Genomic DNA, 22472 nt, shown 5'->3' on the forward strand with positions numbered 1-22472 from the left:
TACCCCATAAATCCTGTGTAGAATTTGTGGGAACAGTTTGGTTGGAAAGTTGGTTAGACCCATAGGATGTGAAAATTCATCTCAAGTCATCTTTATTTCTATAGCGCTTCATACAACTTAATATTACGACAAACTTAACAGGTAGAATGCAAAGGTTTGCAATTTTATTGCTGCCAATATTATATATATATATAATTAAATGAAAAGTCTAAAAAGCCAGGGGTGTCTAAAGTGCCATTTAATGGTTTATTTTTCAAAAAAAAATTCCCGGGGGGGCATACCCCCGGACCCCCCTAGGGACAGAGCCCCCCCACATAATGAATCCCAATTTAACCCCTGCATATATATATATATATATAAAAAGATAGGTTGTTTGCGCAAGTGATATCAGGAAGCAGCACACGAGGACACGACAGGAGGGGGACGGCGGTGTGTAAATCGAGTTACTCCTCCCTTTTCTGCTAGTTTTACTAAGATATCTTATCCCGTGCGAATTGGCCATTAATATTACAGATAGAGATGCATCTCTAATTACAGACGTCCTGTGGTTATTATTACTTTACTCCATCTACTCTTGTAAAGTTAATCCCGTCCAAATAGGGCTTTTGATTCAGAATGTGCTATATGTGGAGGATAACACAGCAGTCAGTTTATTTATTTATTTTTTAACATGCCGTTTATCAGTTTTTGCAAATTAACTCATTTATTAACGGTGAATTAGTCAATTCATTGCTATAAGTTGACTTTCAAAGTTGATGCCTTTTGTCAGTTATAGTTTATTTATTCTTATTCTTTATTCTTTAGTCTACTTTTTTAAAACGGTCAATAAACTCACAGACACACTGGTGAAGTGAAGCAAAGAAGAAACAATATAGAAGTAAGAATCATAACTACAATGTGTGCGAGTCATTGATGTTTATTACATATTTTGAGGAGCTACTTTAGAATATTTTAACTGGGACGGAGCACTAGTGGGAACTTTTTCATTTTATTTACATTTAATGCAAGTTCAGTGTAAAACTTTATTTTTACTTCTGTTGTTGCTTGCTTCCACTTCAGCAATAAAACCCTACGTGTCTTTTATCAAAAGAGGCCAGTAGTCCAAAACATTCATGAAATTAAAACCCTTCAAGTTTTTAAATCACCAAATGGAGTTTGAATGTCACCTAGCGGCCATATTGGCTACTGCGCCTAAAACTCCCTGAGCATATTGATAGTTTGAGACAAATCTGAACGACAACTTGGTTGGATTTATCGCTTTGACTTGCAGTTTTAGGTGCCCAGCCACAGGTTTTATAGTAATAGAAAATAAAAATAAATGTAAAGCTGCACATTAAAGGGATACTTCACCTCTGGAAAGATGAATGTGTATTTAAAATAGGTCATTTATGTAGAAGAAATGTGAAATTATTTTTGAATTTGGAGCTTTCTAGACTGAGAAAAGCCAGAAAATGTATTTTTGGCTTATGTGGATGAAAGACAAATAACTCCCAGAATGCACTTGCTTCGCTGCCCTACGAGGCCACGCCTACCGGTAAGAGAGTGCAGTTTAAAACAACAAGGCTAGGCTACTAGTGAGTCTCCGTGACGAGTCTGTCCGGGATTTTCGAGATCGCCCAAAATGTCCAGGATTCGGCTTTTGCGTTCTACAGTCGCCATTCATCATTTTTACTGTGGCGAGCAGGACGAGGCTGAGGGCCGTGGGAGAACGATGACAGGCCGATGGCGTGATTACCGATGAGCAGGACGCGCTGCAGTCAAAGTCTGTGAGACGCACCGGTCTCGTAGGAGGAGCGGGAATTTTAAAAACGCACATCAACCGATCACTTGTTTAGCGTTCATGTAAACACTACATTCAGATTCACCAATCGGAATGAATTCAGTTAGACTGAAACAAAAGGTGTGCATGTAAACAATGAATGGCGACTGCAGAAAGCCAAAGCCGAATGCCGGACATTTCGGACTATCTCGATGGCCGGACATGTCCGGGAAAAAGAGGATGGTAACCCCTAATACTCTCCACAGAACAAGAGCCTGCTAGCTTAGCTTCCAAAGAAAGATGGCTGACACTGTGTACATTCTGTGAGTGAGATCCCTCTATGGGCGGGTTGAAAACATGCGGAACTAGCTCCTCCTACTGGCTGTAGTCTCTCGCCTCTGGCCAAAAAATCCTCCGATGACGCAAAATGACGATTTTTGCATCATCGGAGGATTTTTTCCAGACAAAAAATACATAAATCTCTCGTCTCAGGGGGATATGAGGGAGGAAAGCACGGGAATTCGAAAATACTACAGGTTTTCTACTAATACAAAGCTTAATGCTAAATCCTTAAGTATCCCTTTAAGTTCAGCATCCATTCAAGTTTGGATATGAATAGGATCGCCAGGTAAGAGGCGAATGAGGCTAACTAGTTATCTGGATTCCAAGACTATCATATATAAATATATTAAATTTAGGTACATATTTTATATAGCCTTTTTACCCTTTATTTTAACAACTATTTGTGCAGCCATACACACACTTGTAGCCTAGTTTTTAGGGGCGATTAACATAACATAATATAATATAATATAATATAATATAATATAATATAAGCGCCAGCAGAATCTGGACCAGCCCTGAACTTCATGATACTCACACAGGGTTAAAGGTCACAGCAGGTCCATCACTGAACATAGGGGGATTATACATGGATCTGTTACTCTTCATGGACACACAGCTGAATCCTGAAGATGGTCCATCACTGAACATAGGGGGATTATACATGGATCTGTTACTCTTCATGGACACACAGCTGAATCCTGAAGACGGTCCATCACTGAACATAGGGGGATTATACATGGATCTGTTACTCTTCATGGACACACAGCTGAATCCTGAAGATGGTCCATCACTGAACATAGGGGGATTATACATGGATCTGTTACTCTTCATGGACACACAGCTGAATCCTGAAGATGGTCCATCACTGAACATAGGGGGATTATACATGGATCTGTTACTCTTCATGGACACACAGCTGAATCCTGAAGACGGTCCATCACTGAACATAGGGGGATTATACATGGATCTGTTACTCTTCATAGACACACAGCTGGACACTGGAGACGGTCCATCACTGAACATAGGGGGATTATACATGGATCTGTTACTCTTCATAGACACACAGCTGGACACTGGAGACGGTCCATCACTGAACATAGGGGGATTATACATGGATCTGTTACTCTTCATAGACACACAGCTGGACACTGGAGACGGTCCATCACTGAACATAGGGGGATTATACATGGATCTGTTACTCTTCATAGACACACAGCTGGACACTGGAGACGGTCCATCACTGAACATAGGGGGATTATACATGGATCTGTTACTCTTCATGGACACACAGCTGGATACTGGAGATGCTGCTCTCTGAGTGTGAACAGACGCTTCCTCCTCTCTCTCCTCACACACACTCATTTTACAGGTATGTTTCTCCTCTTCCTCCTTGATGTGAGACTTTATTTAAAGGCCTGTATGTGGACACAGAACACATGCACAAAACACAATTGAATTTTGACACATTTTATTTAAGTGGCATTTAATTAATTTTAACTTAACGTCAACAGTTTTTCTCCAGTTAATAGTGTGTGTTTGCAGAGCAACATGTCCCAGGTGAAAAAGACGTACTGTTAAATGTATTAAAAATGCATTAAAGTATATTTGTATTGTACTAAAAACATACTCAAGTACATTTTTTATATATTTAATAGTACGTCTTTTTCACCTGGGGTCCGACACTTTCAAACGCAGCAGCCTCGTGTAAACACTGGATTCACCTTCACTTTAATGACACTGCTGAACTCTTGCAGGTGTTTTTCACAATCCGTTTATTCGTCTCGCATTAAGCAAATATGATGTTATTGTTATGTGTTTATCCTACGGCCACACTTTCTTTCCCCAGTCTCACTGCGTCACTGAACACACTTTATAATATTATAAAAAATAATTAAATACATTTAAAGTCAACCGAAGATTTCAACATTAAACTAATATTCTCCTGTTAAAGGCAAAAGTAGGTGCAAGTTTAACCATTTTCGGCCATTTTATGAGTGTTACAGTTGACGTGTTGTGAAGTAGGCCTAGATATCACGAAAGCAACTTTCCACTTTACCGTGTATTTGAGTTTGAGTTCGTCATAAGGTCTGTTGAGACGCAAATACTCTATTGATATTACAGGTATGAAAAGTTTTGAAGTCACATTTGAAGTGACTGTTGATTTTCTATCTTCCGAAATGGCGTCTTTACAGTCACCGGCTGCTTTCGGTTTCACCGTGAGACGAGTAAACATCCAGCAGCTCCTGCTCCTTCTTCTTCTTCTTCTTCTTCTTCGATTTTATGGCGGGTAGCACCAACATTAAGGTGCATTATCTCCACCTACTGTATTGGAGTGTGGACCAGAATTTACCCATTTCATTAAAAAAAAAAACCTCTAAATTCTCTTAATCAGCTCTGTTCTCTTGAGATAAAGAAATAAACTCTCTAGTCCATAAGTAATTATATTTTTAAGCTTTAATTCATCCATTCCCATCTTTCTAAGTTCATTTTTCATTATTTCTCGTTCATTAGTATACTTTTGACAAACACAAATAACATGTTCTACTGATTCCTCTACTCCACAATGCTCACATAATCCTGTTGGATGTTTATGTATTATTTTTAAGGTTTTATTATGTCCAACCCTTAATCTTGTTAAAATATTTTCCTCTTTGGTGCTTCTTTTAGTTATCCTCACTACTCCTACTTCTCGCTGTATTTCATAAAGATGACGTCCTGTATTTGTAACCCATTTATGTTGCCACTCTTTCGTGGTATATGCTTTAATTACTGCTTTTGCTTCATATTTACTAAGTGAAATATCCATGACCTCCTCATTTTCCAAAAACTATCAACCTTTTCATTCTCTTTTATCCCTCTATCCACTGTAGTGCTGTTGCTATTGCCATCATCTCTACTGTGTGTACTGATAAATGATCTGATGTTCTCCTATTAACAGAAATGTTTAAGGATGTAATACTGAAAGCAAAACCTGTTCTTCCCGTATTATCATCCGTATATACTGGGACAAATGCTTGATATACAGTTTGTAGTCTATCTTCAACAACAGCTACAATGTTTCCAGATTCTTTCATTAACTCTAGCATATCAAAATCTATGAGAACTGCAGGAAACACCCAAGCTGGAGTTATTGATAATGCTACTGTTGGAATGAATCTTTTCTGACTTAAAATCATTTCTCAAGCTTCTTTGTCTCTATTCCATGCAAAACACTTCCGTTTAGACCTTTCCTTTTCCCAGCACGGAAAGAGTGCCTTTACTGTTGGATGACGATCTTCTGAATGACCCTGAAGATTTACCCAGTAGTTCATCATTAACTGCTTTCGTCTGATTTGTAATGGCATTTCACCCACTTCTCCCTGAAGAGCAGATACAGGAGTCGCTTTAAAAGCACCACAACAAAGTCTCAAAGCTTGAGCCTGTATCACATCCAACTTCTTCAACAAAGTTTCTGCTGCCGAGTCATAAACAATACTTCCATAGTCTAACACTGATCTTATCAGCGCTATATAAACACTTTTCATTGCAACTCTACTCGCTCCCCATTCTGATCCTCTCAGACATCTCATCACATTTAAAATCTTTTTACACTCAGTGTCAGTCTTTTCAATATGTTCATTCCATGTTAATGTTGCATCAAACCACACACCCAGAAACTTTAAACCTTTAACTTGTTCAATAGTTTGTCCATACATCTTTATTTCTGCATTAAAGGCAGGGTAGGTAGGAATGGTCTAAAAAACTTCTTTTTCAAATTTGTTTAAACTTTATGTTCATATCAATACATAATTAAAATGTAAGTACTCTGAAAAAGAAAGTATAAAAATCGAGTGTCTGTAGACCTCTCAGGACTGTTTTAAAGACAGTTCATTATTTCCATTCACTCCACCCCCTCCCTTCTGGGCTCCTTCCAAAGCCACGCCCCCAAAACACATGAACGCGCGACTCCAACCGCTGAGCTGAAGACGCATTATTTACCTGAGACAAGCAGAGAGGAAGGAGCACAGTGCATGTAGTGACATCATGTCAGAATCACATGTAATAAAAAAATCTAACGCTAATTGCTTATGAATATAAACAAATAAGATGTATTTTAGTACTCACTATCAAGCTAGCATATTGATATTGGTAAATTTAAAATATATATTTTTTGATTTGCTAACGAGCTAGTTATATAAGCTAAAAACAGGTTGCATTGATACACTTTTTTACATTACCATCAGTTATATTGTGATGAAGATGAATTTCGTGTAAGATTCATAACATATATGGTGTTCTGCATGTAGGGGTGGGAGATATTGACAAAAATGAATATCTCGATATTTTTTTCCAATATCTAGATATAGATATTCAGGCGATATTTTTGCCATCCTTCAAAGAAATGTGAGCAAACTGGCAAAGAAGGTCCAGTTGGTCTTTTGACTTGCTGCATTTGACCTATATTATTCTAGGCTATAGAAAAAACAATAAAGGAGCTAACTAAACAGAATCTGTGGCACCCCCTACTTTTTCCACTTACAAAAAAAAAAAAAAAAAAAAAAACTTAACTAGGCACTTCTTGCAACAGTGATTATTAAATCAAACAACAATATTGTTGATGATCAATTCAAAGTAAAAAAAAATTAACATTTTCAAAACGGTATAAATCCATTCATTTTTCCCCCAAAACGCTATAAATCCATCTTTTTTTTTTTTTTTTCTAAATTTATGGTTTGTCTTTTTAAAAAAGTTTTTGTCTTTTATTTTTCGTGTTTGCATTTATGAGGAAAAAACAATATTACTTGACAGTTCTCCATTATGGACGCGAGCGCTCTGAAAGCTGCACTGAGACTTTCAAACTTTAACAGAGACCTCAAAACAGAAAGCACAAAGCCTTTCTTTAAAACGAATTTCGTTTTGTATTAATTGTATCTTAATTTTAATATTTTTTTTTTTCATTAATTCATTAATATTTTCATTCCTGCATTAAATACATAAAGTAAATATAGGCTATCAATCACAACATAAGGTGCTTGAACTGGAGATTATATCATCGTGAACCGAACCGTAGCCTCGCCTCACAGGCCTAAAAAATGTGGAATATATTTACAGAAATCTGGTTCTAAACAAAACCATCCAAAACAAAATAAAACTATGTAGCCTAAATGTGCATTTCTCCGGTGCATGCGTTCACTAGCCTACTGCGAAGATCGCGAGTCAAATATCGTCAACTTCATCTTTGCAGCCGACACAGAAATTAATAAACAATTAAAATGTCTTATTGCAATATTTTACACATTCATAATCATTACTTTTGCTGGTTCTTTGAGGCAGCTTTTTAGGTTTATGGCGTTTTGGAAAAGAGCTCTTCACGTACAAACACCGTTTCACCAAGGCACAGCAGCCCTTCAGCACATAAGAACAAAAAGAGAAAAAGCACGGACTTACTAATTACGAAACTTTGATGTGGTTGAACAGCTGAAACAGTCACAAATTCCTCTGCAACTCAAACATTCGAAGGAAGAGAACAGCATTACAGTTTTCAGCGCGTCCTCCTTTGATTGCTGTGTTGTGACTGGAAAAGTGCATGCAGGAGCACATGCGCAAAATGTAGGTTTGTAAAATGTCCTTTTGTAAAATAAAAATAATTTTAGGGCGAAGCAGAGGAGGTCGTGCAAGAGGCCGTGGCGTGCAACTAGGGTCCGAGGAAGTAGAGGCTGAGGACGGGGTGGTCGCTGGAAAGCTACGCTGATATTGACACGCGTTTTATTTCTTTGTTTATCCAAAGACTTTTTGTTCATTACCTTTTCTTGTACTGTCTTCTTTTTTTTTGCCTTGTTTGCCTTCACTAACTGCATGCCGGTAATGTGAATTTTGATTGCTCTTTCTCTGCCATTGTTTTGCTATTCCTAGGTTCAGTGCCTCTCGAATTCCTCAAATCAAACGTGCGCGCGGCCGCGCGCAAGTGGGCAGATCCCGTGGCAAAAGGGTTGTTGCCATGGTTGCGAGAGAGAGTGACAGTCGCCTAAGCCAATCCTTTGATTCGTCCCGAATCGAAATAATGAGCTGTGTTTAATACAGATTAAACGGTCTAGAGTCACTTGATTTTTATACTCTTTTTTTCAGAGTACTTACATTTTAATTATGTATTGATATATATAGAAAGTTTTAACAAATTTGGATCTTTTTTTTTTTTTATAGTCCTACCTACCCTGCCTTTAATGCCTCTTTTCTGAGTGAACATTATTGTTTTTGTTAAAACCTGAATCCCCATGAACAAGACCATTTTTCTACTACTTCAATCGCCTCTTGTATATTTCCCGTGATATGATTTATAGTCCTTCCCCGTTTCCACAATGCCCCGTCATCAGCAAACAATGAACGCCCCATGTCTCCATGAACTTGAGAAAATACATACATAATTAAAAAGAGTATTGGACTTATGACGCGGCCCTGGGGTGTGCCATTTTCTACCATATATCTTCCAGATAAAACTTTCCCAATTCTGACTTGAATAAATCTATCAAATAAAAAATCTTTAATCCAATTATAAATTCTACCTGTTATTCCTATCATATCAAGTTTGATCATTAACCCCTCTTTCCAAACCATGTCATATGCCTCTTCGACATCAAAGAAGACTGCCATCACTGACTCCTTATTAACCTGAGCTTTCTTAACATCTGTTCCCAAACATATAATGGGGTCCATAGTTCCTCTTCCTCTCCTGAAACCACTCCGATGAGGAGATATAATTCCTCTACTTTCCAAAAAAAAATGCTATTCTCTCTGTAATCATTCTTTCCATTATCTTTCCTATATGTGAGGTCAGTGATATTGGCCGATAATTCTTTGGATTTGACGGGTCCTTTCCCAGGTTTCCTAATAGGAATAATCACTGACTCTTTCCATCCAATAGGCATCTTTCCTTTTACCCAAACTTCATTATAAAAGCCTAACAGTTTTATAGATGCCAAAACACCCAAATGTTTTAAAACATTATGTAGCAGATTTCATCCTTTCCAGGAGATGTTATTCCAGCTCTTGCTATTGCCCTCTTCATTTCTTCCATCTTCGCATCCCTTGTACTATTAGTTTCCTTCCGCCTCTCAATCCTTCCAGAATAAACTGATTTTGTTAATTCCCTTCCTCTCTTTCCCTCCTCGGTTAGATTATTTGAGCTATGGATTTTCAACGAGTGCCTTTGCTGTCATTTCTGCCTTTTCTTCATCCGATACGGCTGCCTTTTCCCCCTCCTTCATAACAGGGTATTTCCATTCTCTTCTGATTCCTCTCATGCTTTTAATCATGTCCCATACCTCTCCCACAGGTGCTGATCTACATATTTTATTACAAAACTTCTGCCAACTTTGTCTTTTTGCATTCCGTATTATTTTTCTTACCTTTGCTTGCATTTGCTCATATTTAATTAAATTCTGAAAATTATGAGTTCTTCTTAAAATCCTTAAAGCTTTACTTCTTTCTTTAACTACTGCACTGCATTTATCTGTCGAACAAGGGACCTCCTTCCTCTTAATGTGTCCATTACTTTTAGGCTCATTAGCCGCTTCAAGCAATACTGTTTTCAATTTTTTTTTATTAATCTCTTCAATATCTTCATTTAAATCTATTTTGTCTATTTCACTCTCACAAATAAAACTAAACTTTTCCCAATTAGCACAATCAAATATCCACTTCCCTATTCTTTTCTCTTGTTGTTTATTTTCCTGTAATAATATTCCACAAAAAACTGGATAATGATCACTCCCTACTGATGTTTCATAATCTACATCCCACTCACATATCCCTGCTAAATTATTTGACACCAAAGTTAAATCCAGTACTGACATATTCCCTGTGTGTACATCCAGTCTGGTCCTTTTCCCATCATTTAAACAAACCAATTCCTTTTCCTCTAACAGTTGTTCGATCACCCCTCCGTTTACATCTGTTTTTGTTCCTCCCCATAATGTACGATGTGCCTTAAAATCCCCACAAATCACTCTCTTATTTCCATCCATTCCTTCAATTTGCATTAACCCATTCAGAACTAATTTCATACAAGGATTATAATAATTAATAATTATGAGCTCTCCTTCCTTCATCAAGATCTCTATGATTCATGCTCATTTCCTATTCCTATCTCTCTAAATGCAATATCTTCTCTAAAAAATGTTACACACGCACCCCTACTCCTTCCTCCTATCACACCTAACACAATCATATCCACCGTCTAAAATCTAAATTTGGTCTCAACCATGTCTCCTGATCACAAATAACACTGGGTTTGCTAGCTAGCTCTTCTATATATATTTTTAAAATTCTTGTCCACTGGCCAACAAACTTCTAGCAGTCCACAAGAGGATCATTATTAGTATTATCCAACCCATGGTTGATCCTGGCTTGCCTGAGCACTGAGATCATGTCTTACTTCTTCCCATGTCAGTCCACTGATATTTAGATGATGAACTGCAGCTTTCACAATTATTTGTATTTTTTCTGTTTTAGATTTAATCCCCATTGTGGCATTAATTACCCCTGCAATGAAAATAACTAGTTTCTAGAAGTCAACCAATACCTTTTCTTTATTCACCTCTTCTATTTCTTTTGAGGTTTGATTCTCCACTCTGTTTCTTTCATTTCTTCCTTCTCTTGGATTCACCGTCCTCACAGCTTCTGCGTATGTAATCTTGTTCTGAGTTCTTACCTGTTGTATTTCCCTTTCCTTTCTCATCACTTCTCATAAGCCACACTGTGATTTCCCCCACAGTTACAACATTTTGGCTGTTCATGATTACATTGCCCATATTCATGATCTTCTCCACACCTGGCACATCTCCTTCTGCCTTTACATACCTTGGCTGTATGTCCAAATCTTTGGCAGTTGTAACACTTCATTGGCTTTGGAGTGTATTCTCTAACATTATAGCTCAAAAATCCTAACGTCACTTTTTTGGGTAGGAATTAATCTTCAAAATCAAGTATAACATACTCACTGTCTTTTCTCACCCCTCTCGACTTATTTGTTTCCTTCGAGCACCTTTCAGAGTTCCTCCTTTTAAGTTTGATTTAATTTCATCCATTGAGACTCCTACCGGGACTCCCCAAATCACTCCTTTACTCCACTTACTTTCCCTTTCCACACGACTTGTATTTATTACTTTAAATTGTCCTATTTCCTTCATTCCTCCAGCCGTCTCCCTCTGCTCTTCATTTCTACAAACAATCAGCAGATTTCCATCTCTCAAAACCTTTGCCATATGTGTAGCAGATTGGGAATTTCCCTTTGTTTCTCCCCCTGGTGGAGAACTGAATTATCTGCCCAGTAAATTTAGTGGTGTCAGGTAACAATCTGGTGACTAATTACCATGATTGCACTCTAAATAAAAATGCAGCATTCAAATGGCTGGGGATGTTACTTTTTGCATCCTGGTTGCCTGTTCCTAGTGGAGTCGTGTGGTTCGGGGCATTTAGTCTGCTCATTGCGTGATCAGGTATGTGAATGAGCGGAATATGGAATGTGATTTTATAATATTAGTGTGTAATTTTAAAGCATGTGTCCTGCAGTCACTACACAATTTGAGTGCAGCGAGAACCTGTACAGTCGTGTTAGAATCATTGAAAACGCAGTGAGTATGATCTCTTTTCTGGTGGATCATTTCATGTTTATAAAAAAAGTTAATTTCACTGCTGTGTGTGCGTTTTGTTTCTATTTTGAATGTTTTATTTTCATTAATGTCTTTGTTTGTGGTATTTTCTTTTATTAGTAATTGTTATAATCTGTATGATTTGATTTTCTTTCTTTGTTTATATAATTTGTAATTAATGTAAGCGCTCGGGTCTCCTGTGGCCAATGGTAAAAAGGGTACTTTGCCCACCTCTCTTTTTGGGGGTATTGTTTAACACTTGAGTGTGAGTTTCTCATTCCCTTTCTAGTGTGCAACACCAGTGTGAGTGGTTGGTTGTAGTGAGCGATTACTGTTTGAGGTGGGGCAGGATTCTTTTTCCCTGTTAGTGTCTTTTGACGACCCAAGTGCTGCCCGTAGTCTTTAAATCTTTTCTTTTCTTTATTTTAAGTACCTTTTATTTGGTATGTGTCGGTAATGTAAGAGGTAAATGTATTGAATGTACTTATTAGTGACTGTCATGTGCAATAAAACAAAAATTGTTTTAATTTGCAGAGCTGTCTCAGTCCTCTCTGGAAAGAATGAACCTGGAGTTTAGATTTTCTGAGTACTAGTATATCCTGGGGTGAAAGTCCCTATAGGTGGCGTAGTTGGCTACAGTTAAGACCTTGAGTATCTTCATGTGAGCTTTTGCTTATCTTAGTTCTCATCTTGCTCTCCGCCTCACCATCGTGCCACATATGTATGTCTCCAATCTGGTTTCGCAAAATAGTTGTGTGTTTCACTGGACTCATTGATATTCCCTTCTCCTCACCAAATCTCAATATCATTTTAAATTTCAAACCTTGATCATTCTCCACTCCTCTTTCAAAACTTCGATTACGCCTGGTTTTCTTTTGCTCTAATCTCTTCAAAATTATTTTCTCTTTTCTCCCTCATTCTTCCGCTTCCTTGACTTGTTTCCATACTATCATCACTATCCACTATATCAGAATCTCCTCACTCTGGTCCATTCACAACACAGCTGTGCTTACCAGCCACTGCTTTTTTCTTTTCATTTGACTTTCCCATTCTTATTATTTCCGCTTTTCCGACCTCCAGTTGATAAACATGCTTTTCTTCCAAGATCATCTGTTAAATTTTCTCAATATCTCTGTTGAGATCTTCAGAGATTTCTTTTCTCTTCAGTTGATTTCATCTTAGACTTCCATAGTAGGAAAAAAAAATACTATGGAAGTCTATGTTTCCAGTTAATTGTCTGGTTATTGACATTCTTCAAAATATCTTCCTTTGTGTTCAGCAGAAGAAAGAAATTCATACAGGTTTGAAACAACTTGAGGCTGAGTAAATGATGACATTTTCATTTTGAAGTGAACTATCCCTTTAAATGAATAAACCTGTGTGGTATTTTAGATGTCTTAAGGTTGTAATGGTGGTGCAGTCATGTAACTTCTAACACATCGAGGAGGATATGGAAGCCCATTTTTGCCATATAAGAAAAAAAAAACATGCTCTGGTAAGTCATAATTATGACACAGAAAGTTGAATTTATGACATACTAAGTCATAATTATGAGATGAAGTTTAAATTATTACTTAAAATGTAAAAAAGTGAAAATTATGAAATTAAAGGGATAGTTCACCCAAAAATGAAAATTAGCCCATGATTTACTCACCCTCAAGCCATCCTAGATGTATATGACATGTATATAAGTTTTATATATATATATATATATATATATATATATATATATAAAAAATGTCCAAGCTTTATAATGGCAGCGAATGGCCGTTTCTGTTTTGAAGTCCATCAAAGTCCATCTATCCATGATAAAAGTGCTCCAAATAAAGGCCTTCTGAAGTGAAGCCATGTGTTTGTGTATGAAAAATACCCATATTTAAATTGTATTGACTAAAATGCTTCCGTCAGACGGCCTAGTAAATCTATGCATACGGCGTCTGCCGGAAACTACTTACATTAGTCAAAAGTACCATTTAATTAATAAGGTGCTAAAAATCTTGCCTCAAATAGAGTACTTTAAACTGCACAGTTTAACAGCCTCAATAACCAACCGTTGTAACTGATTAAAGGCGTTATAATGTTTCACAGCGTTAATGTTCACTGTGATTTCAATTTATGAGTAAAGTAAAGCCTGTGGTAAACATAACTTGATGATGCTTTGATGTTTTGTTGTACAAAGTATTATGATTCAATTATATGTTACATTTAACATAGAAAATAAAGGTTTAAAAATAGGCTTTTTTTGTTGTGACGTCATTTTCATCAGCTTTACACAAAAAGGACTGTCCTCCTACAAAAACGACCATAAAGGTCGTATGTGCAAGCAGCTTATTACGACCTATACTTATGTTTTAAAGTTAAACACCCTCTAGCGCTCCTTTTAATAACGACGGTGTCGTGTGTCATGAAATGGCGTTTGACCGTATACCAATCAAAATAGTATTTGTTTTATCACTGTATTTACTCGAGATTAATACAGAAAACTAAGATGTGTAATTAAAATTTATTTAGGATATATTTTAAATGTATTTGATGTGCTTTTCTTCTTCAAAAAGCCGTATTGGAAAGTAAAGAACCACATCAAAATAATTAAACTCTTATCATTTTTTTTAAATAACTTACAATAAACCTTTTGTAACAAAGTAAAAAAAAAAAAAAAAAAAACGATGAAAATGTTTTAAAAGCACTACAAATGATAAAACCGTGACATATATTCAAGTAGTAATTTTAAAACATTTTCAGCGTTTTTATAGATTTTTTTTATTTTTTTTTAGTTAAAAAATTGCTACAGTTTTTAACAAATATCACCATTTGACCACGTTCTTGTGGCGCTGGATAAATAAATAAAAAATCGATGAACCAAGAGGAAGAAGAAGAAAAGGAGGGAGGCGTGACGTGGCCAGGTTTTTCCTGACAGTCCCAGTGCAAGGTCGGTAGTAGGTAAGGTGTGAATTTTAAGTATGCTGTTGGTTTTTTATGTATTTATAAGTAGTTGTGTGTTTTTTTGTAATTTATGTGGAACTAAATGAGTGCATTTTGACGTCTGGGTTACAAATCAGTTGCGATTGGCATTTTACTCATTAAGAAAGTAACTGTTACGTTATTTCATTGCTAACGTTACCTACTATCTAGCAGCTTCATCGCTAGCAGCATCATGTTGCTATTTCACATGCATAATCTGCAATTTCTGTCATATTGCCACAAATAATTTCAGCCTAACGTATCCCAAACTGTAACGTTAAATGTTTTCTCTTTAGAGAAAAAGGTAGTTTCAGCATTATACAAGTAGCATCAGGTCACAACAGTTTTACAGCTATCCAAATTATTTAAATTCAGGGTATCAATTCAGCTAGGTATATAACATTTTAAAGAATTAAAAAAATATAAAAAATGCAGTAATGGCAAAACCGGTTGACGGAATCCAGTTCAGATTCATTGTTATTGCCTATTTTAGATTATAAACACAAGTCAAGTCACCTTTATTTATATAGTGCTTTTTACAATACAGATTGTTTCAAATCAGCGTAAAACAAAAACCAACAAAAAACAACAACATTAATTTAGTTAATGAAAACCGTGATGTCATCATCCAGCTCAGTTCAGTTCTCATTTAATGGTGCCAATGCAGGCAGATCAATAATATTGTTGAATATTAAGTGTCCCCACTTCACATGCAAAATAAAATGTATTTAATAATACCCACTAGTGCATTCAGATTTATAGACACGCACAGGTTGACAAGGACCAGTCCGTGCCCACTCTTACAGAGCCCTGGTTTGTTTTGTCTAATCATCTCATCTGTTTGTTTTCAGGTGTTTGTACCCATCCTTTATCACTGAAATATTTTACAAATCAATCGGTTCTTTTAAGAGCCAGTTTCTTTTTCCTCCTCTCTCTCTCTTTCTCTATTTCTCTCTTTCCCGTGTTGCTTTTACTTTATCCTTCAATTACTTCTATTTAAAAACATCTACAAATGGCATCAGAGTCATTAAAACAATTTAATGAATGGCTGGAAGCAGCAAAAACCATGGCTGATGAATTGGAAACCCAAAAAGTAAAGTTTTTCATTATTCATTATACATATTTCATTATTTCTCTATCATGGTATTTACCTAAATTTAAAAGAAAATGCCTCTGCAAATGCTTCCCCCAAATGTATCATTTAGTTTTTACTTTCAGACTAAAAAGAAAAAGGAAAAAAAGTGAACTGAAGTCTCCAATGTCTCCTGGAGGAAGAGAGACCAGCATGGGTACATCCCACCACAACGTGTTCAGAAGAGTCGATCTGGTCAGTGAAATACACTGCATACTGTTGTTCACAAGTGTCTCAGCTTTTGGTCAGCAGTGATGTTTTCTATATCATTACATGTTGTGTTTGCAGTTAAAGCTGCCGGCACTAGGGAGCTCTCAGAGGTCGAGGAGGGGCAAATTAATGATATTCCGCAAGAGGTACCAAGTCTTGGTAAGCATGTTGAATTGAATGCCTAAATAATTTCAGCTTTTATATTTAAATTTAAAATGTCACATATAGGCAACTGTAAAAGTATGTAATTCCCATTTACATCATGCATATGAAGTGACAAAGCCATATAAGAAATTGCTAATTTGCTTTATTAAAATGCATTATTGCAACTGGCTTTTTCCTTATTATTATTATTATTATTTTTTATTATTATTAATTTAGATCAACATCTTCAGAGGCTAAAAAACCTGCTAACTTCAGTCACTGTCTCTGCATCAGTGGAAGTAGAAGAGACACCCAGCATGTCTGCATGGACCAAAAGACAGGTCATCTCTGAAAAGAAATTCAGGGCTGCAATGCCAGAGATCTTGAACTGCATGTCGGCTGCAGAGACAGTTACCCAGCATTGCTGTCAACAATGCAGAACTGTTGATGCTGTTGTCCGGTGCTTAGACTGTGTCCCCTCAGGAAATCAGTGTTTCTGTTCATCATGTGACACCGAGATCCACAGAAAAACTGTTTTCCATGATAGGGAAGCGATGTTTGATGGTGTTTTAAAACCCATTCCTCCAACATCCGTAGTGGTGGCTGATGAAAGTGGCCAATATCAACTCCGTGAACAAGGCATGTTCAGATAATGTAGTCGGTGCCCTCTGCAGTTTCTAGGGCTGTTTTCGACTAAAGATTTTCATAGTCGAATCTGATTCGTTAGATTTTGCCATAGTCGACTGATATCGAACCTTTTTTTTTTTTTTTTTAGATAGCAGCTAGATTTTTTCCATTTCAAACAAAAGAGCTAAAAAAAACATGGTGTGTAACAAATACCTTTTATTCATTTAAAGCCAGATGAACAAAACATATCACACATATATCATAACATTTCATAAACATGAGGAGCAATATGAGAGAGAAATTTGGTGATCGTTGTTTAGGTAGCATTAAACCACGTAAAGCTTTTTCACGCCCATGAGAACCGTGTGGAGTCAACTCACAGCCGCTCCGCTGCCCTGCTGAAAATGTGAAGCAGAAACTCTTAATATCAGATAACATCCATAATAATTGTACTCTGGGTTTGATTTTTTTGACCATTTTCAGTGGTTATGAGGAGCAATATGAGAGGGAAATTTGGTAATCATTGTTTAGGTACATTAAACCACGTAAAGATTTTTTCACGTTAGGACTTAGCCTATATATAAAGCCCATGAGAAACGTGTGGAGCCAACCCACAGCCGCTCCGCAGCCCTGCTGAAAATGTGAAGCAGATTTTTGAATACATTTTTATTTATTTACATTAGTAAGCTACAGGACATCGTCTTTCAAAACATGACCTGCGCGAAAGCGGAAAATATTTTTTTGTACCCAGCCCTTCTGAAAATGCGAATGCGTCTCTGTCCCCAGCACATTTCAAACCAAACTGACGCCCATGTATTCGACTATGAGGTTCATAGTCGAATCAGACCTCTCCGAATCGAATCGTCGAATCCTCGACTATTAGAAGTCAGCCCTAGCAGTTTCCTTTAACTGAATCTTTTGTTGAGTAAATGTGTAGACATTACTGATATTACTTTCTGAAATGTGATTTACTGCAGTGTGTGTGCTCCCAATTCCTCCACCGATACAAATCTGTTCCTGTGGTCCAAACCAAGACTTCAAAATTATCCCAGGAAAGCAGACCGTATTGGTGACTATCAACGGTATGTCTTGTCACTTCCTTCTACCTTTTTATATCCGACCAGATGAAGTCAAGCATAATAATGGCTGACTATATTCTTTTGTCCTGTGCTGTACAAATACTGGTCAAATAGTAAACACATGTTTGTTTTAAGGTCCACACAACCTGTGTCTGCCGTGTATAAGCTGTCCACTTTGTTCTTCCAGATGGACTCCTGGGATTAGTGACTTGCTTCAATACAGATACTGGCCAGCAACCACCAGCTGCCAAATGCTGTTTAAGTTTGATCTGTTCACATCATTTGAGCAGATGAAATTAGCCAGCCCAGCTTTATCCCAACAAGCATTTCTCAGAACGCTTGAACATCGATGTCTTTGCACTGGTCGGGTAAGGGCTGTTTTTATTTCCAAAGTGTTTGAATTCCAGACTTCAAAATCTTTTATTAACCAAAATAATACCATCCTTCTTTCCAGACGGGTAGTATTTGTGGTGATACCTTCCACAGAGTCTTTCGGGAGTTTGCCTTCTGCAATTTTAAGAAAGAAGATCTGTGCCTGATGGAGCCTTTAAATGCCCAGCATTCACACCAGACATGCCGGCTATATCTGCAGACGCTAATAGAAAACATCACCGGCTCAAGAAATCCAAAGGGGAAGTGTAATCTTTTTTTCTTTTCTTTTTTAATTTGGATATAGGGTGGTGCAGTGGTGTTTGTGTGTCCATGCTGCATCTCTCCTGTCACCCAGTGCTAGATGCGATGGGCTCTAGACCCCCCATGCCATGACCCTCTGAAGACACAGACACAAATAAAGATTTAGTTATTTATTTTTGTACTTTAAACGGTATGTTTTTTACTTCTTACACGAGTTAATTCCACATTACAGCATTCATTTCCACAGGACAAATACAAGCTGATACTCTAAACACAGCGTTCCAGATCAAATGTGATTCATACAGACTAAAATGTGTGGCACCTTTATGGTTAATTGTCATATTAATTTAGGTGAATGCAACGTTTAATCATTATTATGTAATTGTGTTGGCGATGAATTCCTCTTATTTAACAGGACAGACGAACCATCTCTTTTTGATGGACTGTTCATCGCACAAGATGCCAAAGTATCTGCCTTTGTTGACCAAATTAGAAGCCAGATGTTAAGTGTAAGGGTTTCTTTAACTCTTTTTAATTGAATGTTTTCTTGTCCTGGGATTACATGTAACATATTGTTTCTACTTTCAGAGGACAGGTCATGATGTCTGCGGACCGGCAACATTTCCAGCAGGCAGAGAAATAGCACAGAAGTCCAGGGCCAAGGTGGATGAAGAGGGCCTTGAAATAGCTGTGTGCAGACATGAGTCTCGCTGCAAGGCTTGAGCCTCTACCGTGGTGAAATATATGCCGACCCAATGTTCCTGCAGAAGGAGCTGGCACAAGCTGCAAATGCAACACTCTTTTGTATGGACATTGCTTGCAGGGAGATAGCCATTGCCAAATGATAACTGAAGTTTTTACTGATGTTTTACCTTTATTAATATATGCCATGCATGGGAATAACACCATGACTAGCTAAAAATCACACATTTTTTATATTATGGAATTAGAAAATGAATATGGCTACTACCTTATCAGTGCTGATATGACAAATTACCATACATATGACTACATACTGTAGTGTTACAGGAATTGTACTAGTCACTTAGATCCTGGTTTGTCTCCTTACCAGTTTTGGCAATTTTCCCTTTACAGGCACTGGCCTTATTTGGAAAAGATGGCAGAAAAGTTATCCGAGCTCCAACCACTTCCCATGATGAAGCCTTTTCTGTCTGTAATGCATGCCAAGGCTCACACTGGCAAATGTGAGGTACTGTGTGTGAGTTAAGTTTACGTTTTAATGTTTTAATGAAACATCCTTACAGCATCAGAACAATTTAGCTTGATTATTATCTGGGTAAATATGCACGTTTCATAAGTCAAAAGTAGTAAACATTATTGAAATACTTTAATGCAGTGGTTTTCAGACCTGTCCTGGAGGACCCCAGCACTGCATTGTGTACAGTATGTCTCCCTTATCTGACACACACAATTCAGGTCTTGCAGTCTCTACTAATGAGCTGATGAGTTAATCAAGTGTGTCATATAAGTGAGATATACAACATGTGTAGTGCTGGGTATCCTCAAGGACAAGTTTAAAACCACTTATTTAGTGTTGGGTGTGTTGGGTGTGTTGGGTGTGTTGGGTGTGTTGGGTGTGTTGGGTGTGTTGGGTGTGTGTGTGTGTGTGTGTGTGTATGCTTATGAACTTTTTAAACATAGTTAACATTACTATCAGTGATCACGCTGTTACAACAGTACTGGTCATTCTGGTTTAACCGCAGGGTTGTTTGCAGGATATGCTTCCTGATCCCGTCCAGAAGTTCTGACTGCACAATTGCAGTTGTGAAAGCTTTTCTTTCATTGTTATCCTACCTCAGAACATTTTATATTTTCAAATATTAAACATATCAAAATTTGCTCATGGCACCAAATTCAGTTGATGATACACAAACTAATAAATAAGCATTGAATGTTAAAGGTCTTGGTCTTCTTCTTGGGAGCAGGTTAGGTGGGGCGGGAGAAGCCAGGAGGGTGCAGGAAACACTGTTGGTGAAGAGCTGGAACAGGCCAATAGCTTCCTTTCAAGCGCAGCTCTTACTACAAACTACAGGACCAAGTCAGGTAAAGGGTTAACCAGTGTGTTTGACACAATGCTAGATTGTACAATTGATTTGTTCTTATTGGTTTTGTTTTTTTATAGGCAGAGGAGATATGATTACTGTACTTGCCATGGGATGGAGCAATAGGAAGGTGGAGAGTCTCCACAAGACACTGGCGGAAAGATTTGTCAAAGTAAGAAGCCTAGACTGCACGTTAAGGTGTTTCCTGGGCCCTGGAGACACTATGAGTGTGATTGTGCTCTCCCCTGCATTTTTTTCAGGGGTAATTGTGGTTAATTTTGCAGTGATACTATGTTTTCTGTCATTTTTTTATCTTTTTAAACAGACTACACAGAGAGCAGAGATGGACGCAGCCGATCTTGAGAGTCTCAAGCAGGAGTTAAACATCTCTATGGAGGATGCAGATCGGTGGGTGTGTGATGGCAAGCAATGGGCAGCCGCTGGTATGTAATATAGTCGCTGGTGTTTACATTTCCATATATATTTGTCTACATTTTTGCAGTGATACTGTGTTTTCTGTAATGGTCGACTTTGCTTATTTCTGGTTTTCAAGAGAGACACAGGACACACAGTAGCAGGAAGAGCTCCAGAGTGAAATCCATGAGATTATTTATTCCATCCGAAGAAAGAAGCATGATCCGTGTCGACACAATGGTATTTGATACTACATCACTCAACTTGCATTTTGTATTTTTTATTTTTTTTCTAATAATTTTTTTTTTTTAAACTTACAGACAGCAACCAAACAAGGCAACGCAAACGGAGAAGACTTGGTGAGCTCAAAAAGACACTCAGAGAGAAGATAGTGCTGTACAACACCATTCTTGGCTGTGAAGAGAAAACTGACACCGAAGCAGCGTGCAGTCTCTCTGATGACTTTATTCTGCCTTGGGAAGCACAAGGAGATGCTAATTAATGTGTTTTATTTTTGTGCTTTTTTGAATTCACAAAATTCAGTTGATTGTTAATACAACTAATAACACTCAGCAATTTAACACTGCCACCCAGTAAAAAAGGTGCAACATACAGTAAAGAATAACACATTATATATTCTGTTGCTATCTGAAAAATGATCTGTAATGTTCCCAAATGAAGACATAGGGCCAGTTGTTCAAAGGTAAGCTGATCGGATTTTGGTTATCGGATTGGATCAAATCTTGAAAATGGGTTGTTCAAAAGGGAAAGAAGGAATCTGAAATCAGATTAGATCACGCAATCCAATCCTAGTTTTAATCTGGATCAAACCTTCAGTTTGTGTTGTTCAAAACTTGTCAGTAGGATTTGGATAACTTTGATCCAAAAAAACAGGATCATCCTGATCCCAACAGGATTTCAAGGTGGATTCCAGGAAAAAAATGTAGTAAAACTTGGTCAAATAATACATTTGTATTATTTAGTGTATATACTTTTATTTATATTTTGCACTTGACTTGTGTAACCGTTTTAACAGTGATAAAGTAGACATAGGCGACCAATTAAGCTATTCAGTATAGTATAGTAAAGTAAAATAAAATAAAAATGATCTTGTCCCCATGAAATAATCACCCAAACAGATTTCAGTAACAAACAAAAATAATATATTCCATTTTTCTGTCATTCATCTCCGTATATTAATTTCAAAGAAACAATCATCAGAGATGAAGAAGAACCCTGAACATTCTTTATTTTGTTAACTATTGGACATTTAGCCATTTTATTTTTTTCAAAATATCCACAATGTATTTGTTAATGTATATATGTGTGTTTTATTTGTTGTGGCTCAGATGAGGGGTCATAAAAGAAATTATGAATGGAAGTGGATGTTTATGTTATTTCTGTGTTTTGTCTCTAAATAAGAAACACTTACAGTGACCCCATGTTGGCTCTTCTGCCTGTTCTTCACATCGCTGCTAG

At 37.2% G+C, this 22472-nt stretch overlaps 3 protein-coding genes across 7 annotated transcripts in view; 2 read left to right on the top strand and 1 right to left on the bottom strand.

Moving 5' to 3' along the window:
* The window catches only part of LOC311079600 (NACHT, LRR and PYD domains-containing protein 12-like), a 137040-nt gene extending 132669 nt beyond the window's left edge, over positions 1-4371 (bottom strand). The window contains exons 1-2 of one of the 2 annotated variants that reach the window (XM_084109175.1): positions 4161-4371; positions 2640-3519 (exon numbers count right to left, since the gene is read on the bottom strand). In XM_084109175.1, coding sequence (XP_083965301.1) covers positions 2640-3466 — 827 coding nt within the window. In that variant the 5' untranslated portion in view covers positions 3467-3519; positions 4161-4371. The remainder of the gene's footprint in view (positions 1-2639; positions 3520-4160) is intronic. The other variant, XM_084109176.1, reaches the window with a different exon arrangement.
* LOC311079770 (uncharacterized protein) overlaps positions 1-19602 on the top strand; it is a 186253-nt gene extending 166651 nt beyond the window's left edge. For 2 of the 4 annotated variants that reach the window (XM_084109434.1, XM_084109435.1), the window contains 4 exons: positions 17782-17886; positions 18019-18251; positions 18338-19025; positions 19105-19602. In XM_084109434.1, the coding sequence (XP_083965560.1) occupies positions 17782-17886; positions 18019-18251; positions 18338-18559 (560 nt within the window). In that variant the 3' untranslated portion in view covers positions 18560-19025; positions 19105-19602. The remainder of the gene's footprint in view (positions 1-17781; positions 17887-18018; positions 18252-18337; positions 19026-19104) is intronic. The other 2 variants (XM_084109436.1, XM_084109440.1) reach the window with 2 other exon arrangements.
* Positions 19603-19660: 58 nt separating this feature from the next.
* LOC311079918 (uncharacterized protein) lies at positions 19661-22041 on the top strand. Its single transcript, XM_084109640.1, has 6 exons — positions 19661-19721; positions 20463-20580; positions 20660-20751; positions 20905-21022; positions 21133-21233; positions 21314-22041. The coding sequence occupies exons 1-6, from the start codon at positions 19698-19700 to the stop codon at positions 21383-21385; spliced, it is 525 nt and encodes a 174-aa protein (XP_083965766.1). The 5' UTR covers positions 19661-19697; the 3' UTR covers positions 21386-22041.
* Positions 22042-22472: the final 431 nt, after the last annotated feature.

This window comes from Abramis brama (genome assembly GCF_963993115.1).
Source record: "Abramis brama genome assembly, chromosome: 1".
Classification (NCBI taxonomy): Eukaryota; Metazoa; Chordata; class Actinopteri; order Cypriniformes; family Leuciscidae; genus Abramis; species Abramis brama.

Excerpts from the sequence above, each read along its gene's own strand:
- LOC311079918 (XM_084109640.1), top strand. The coding sequence starts at position 19,698 with ATGCCAAGGCTCACACTGGCAAAT. Across the intron at positions 19,722-20,462 it reads CAAGGCTCACACTGGCAAAT|GTTAGGTGGGGCGGGAGAAG; the intron begins GTGAGGTACTGT and ends TCTTGGGAGCAG. Across the intron at positions 20,581-20,659 it reads AAACTACAGGACCAAGTCAG|GCAGAGGAGATATGATTACT; the intron begins GTAAAGGGTTAA and ends GTTTTTTTATAG.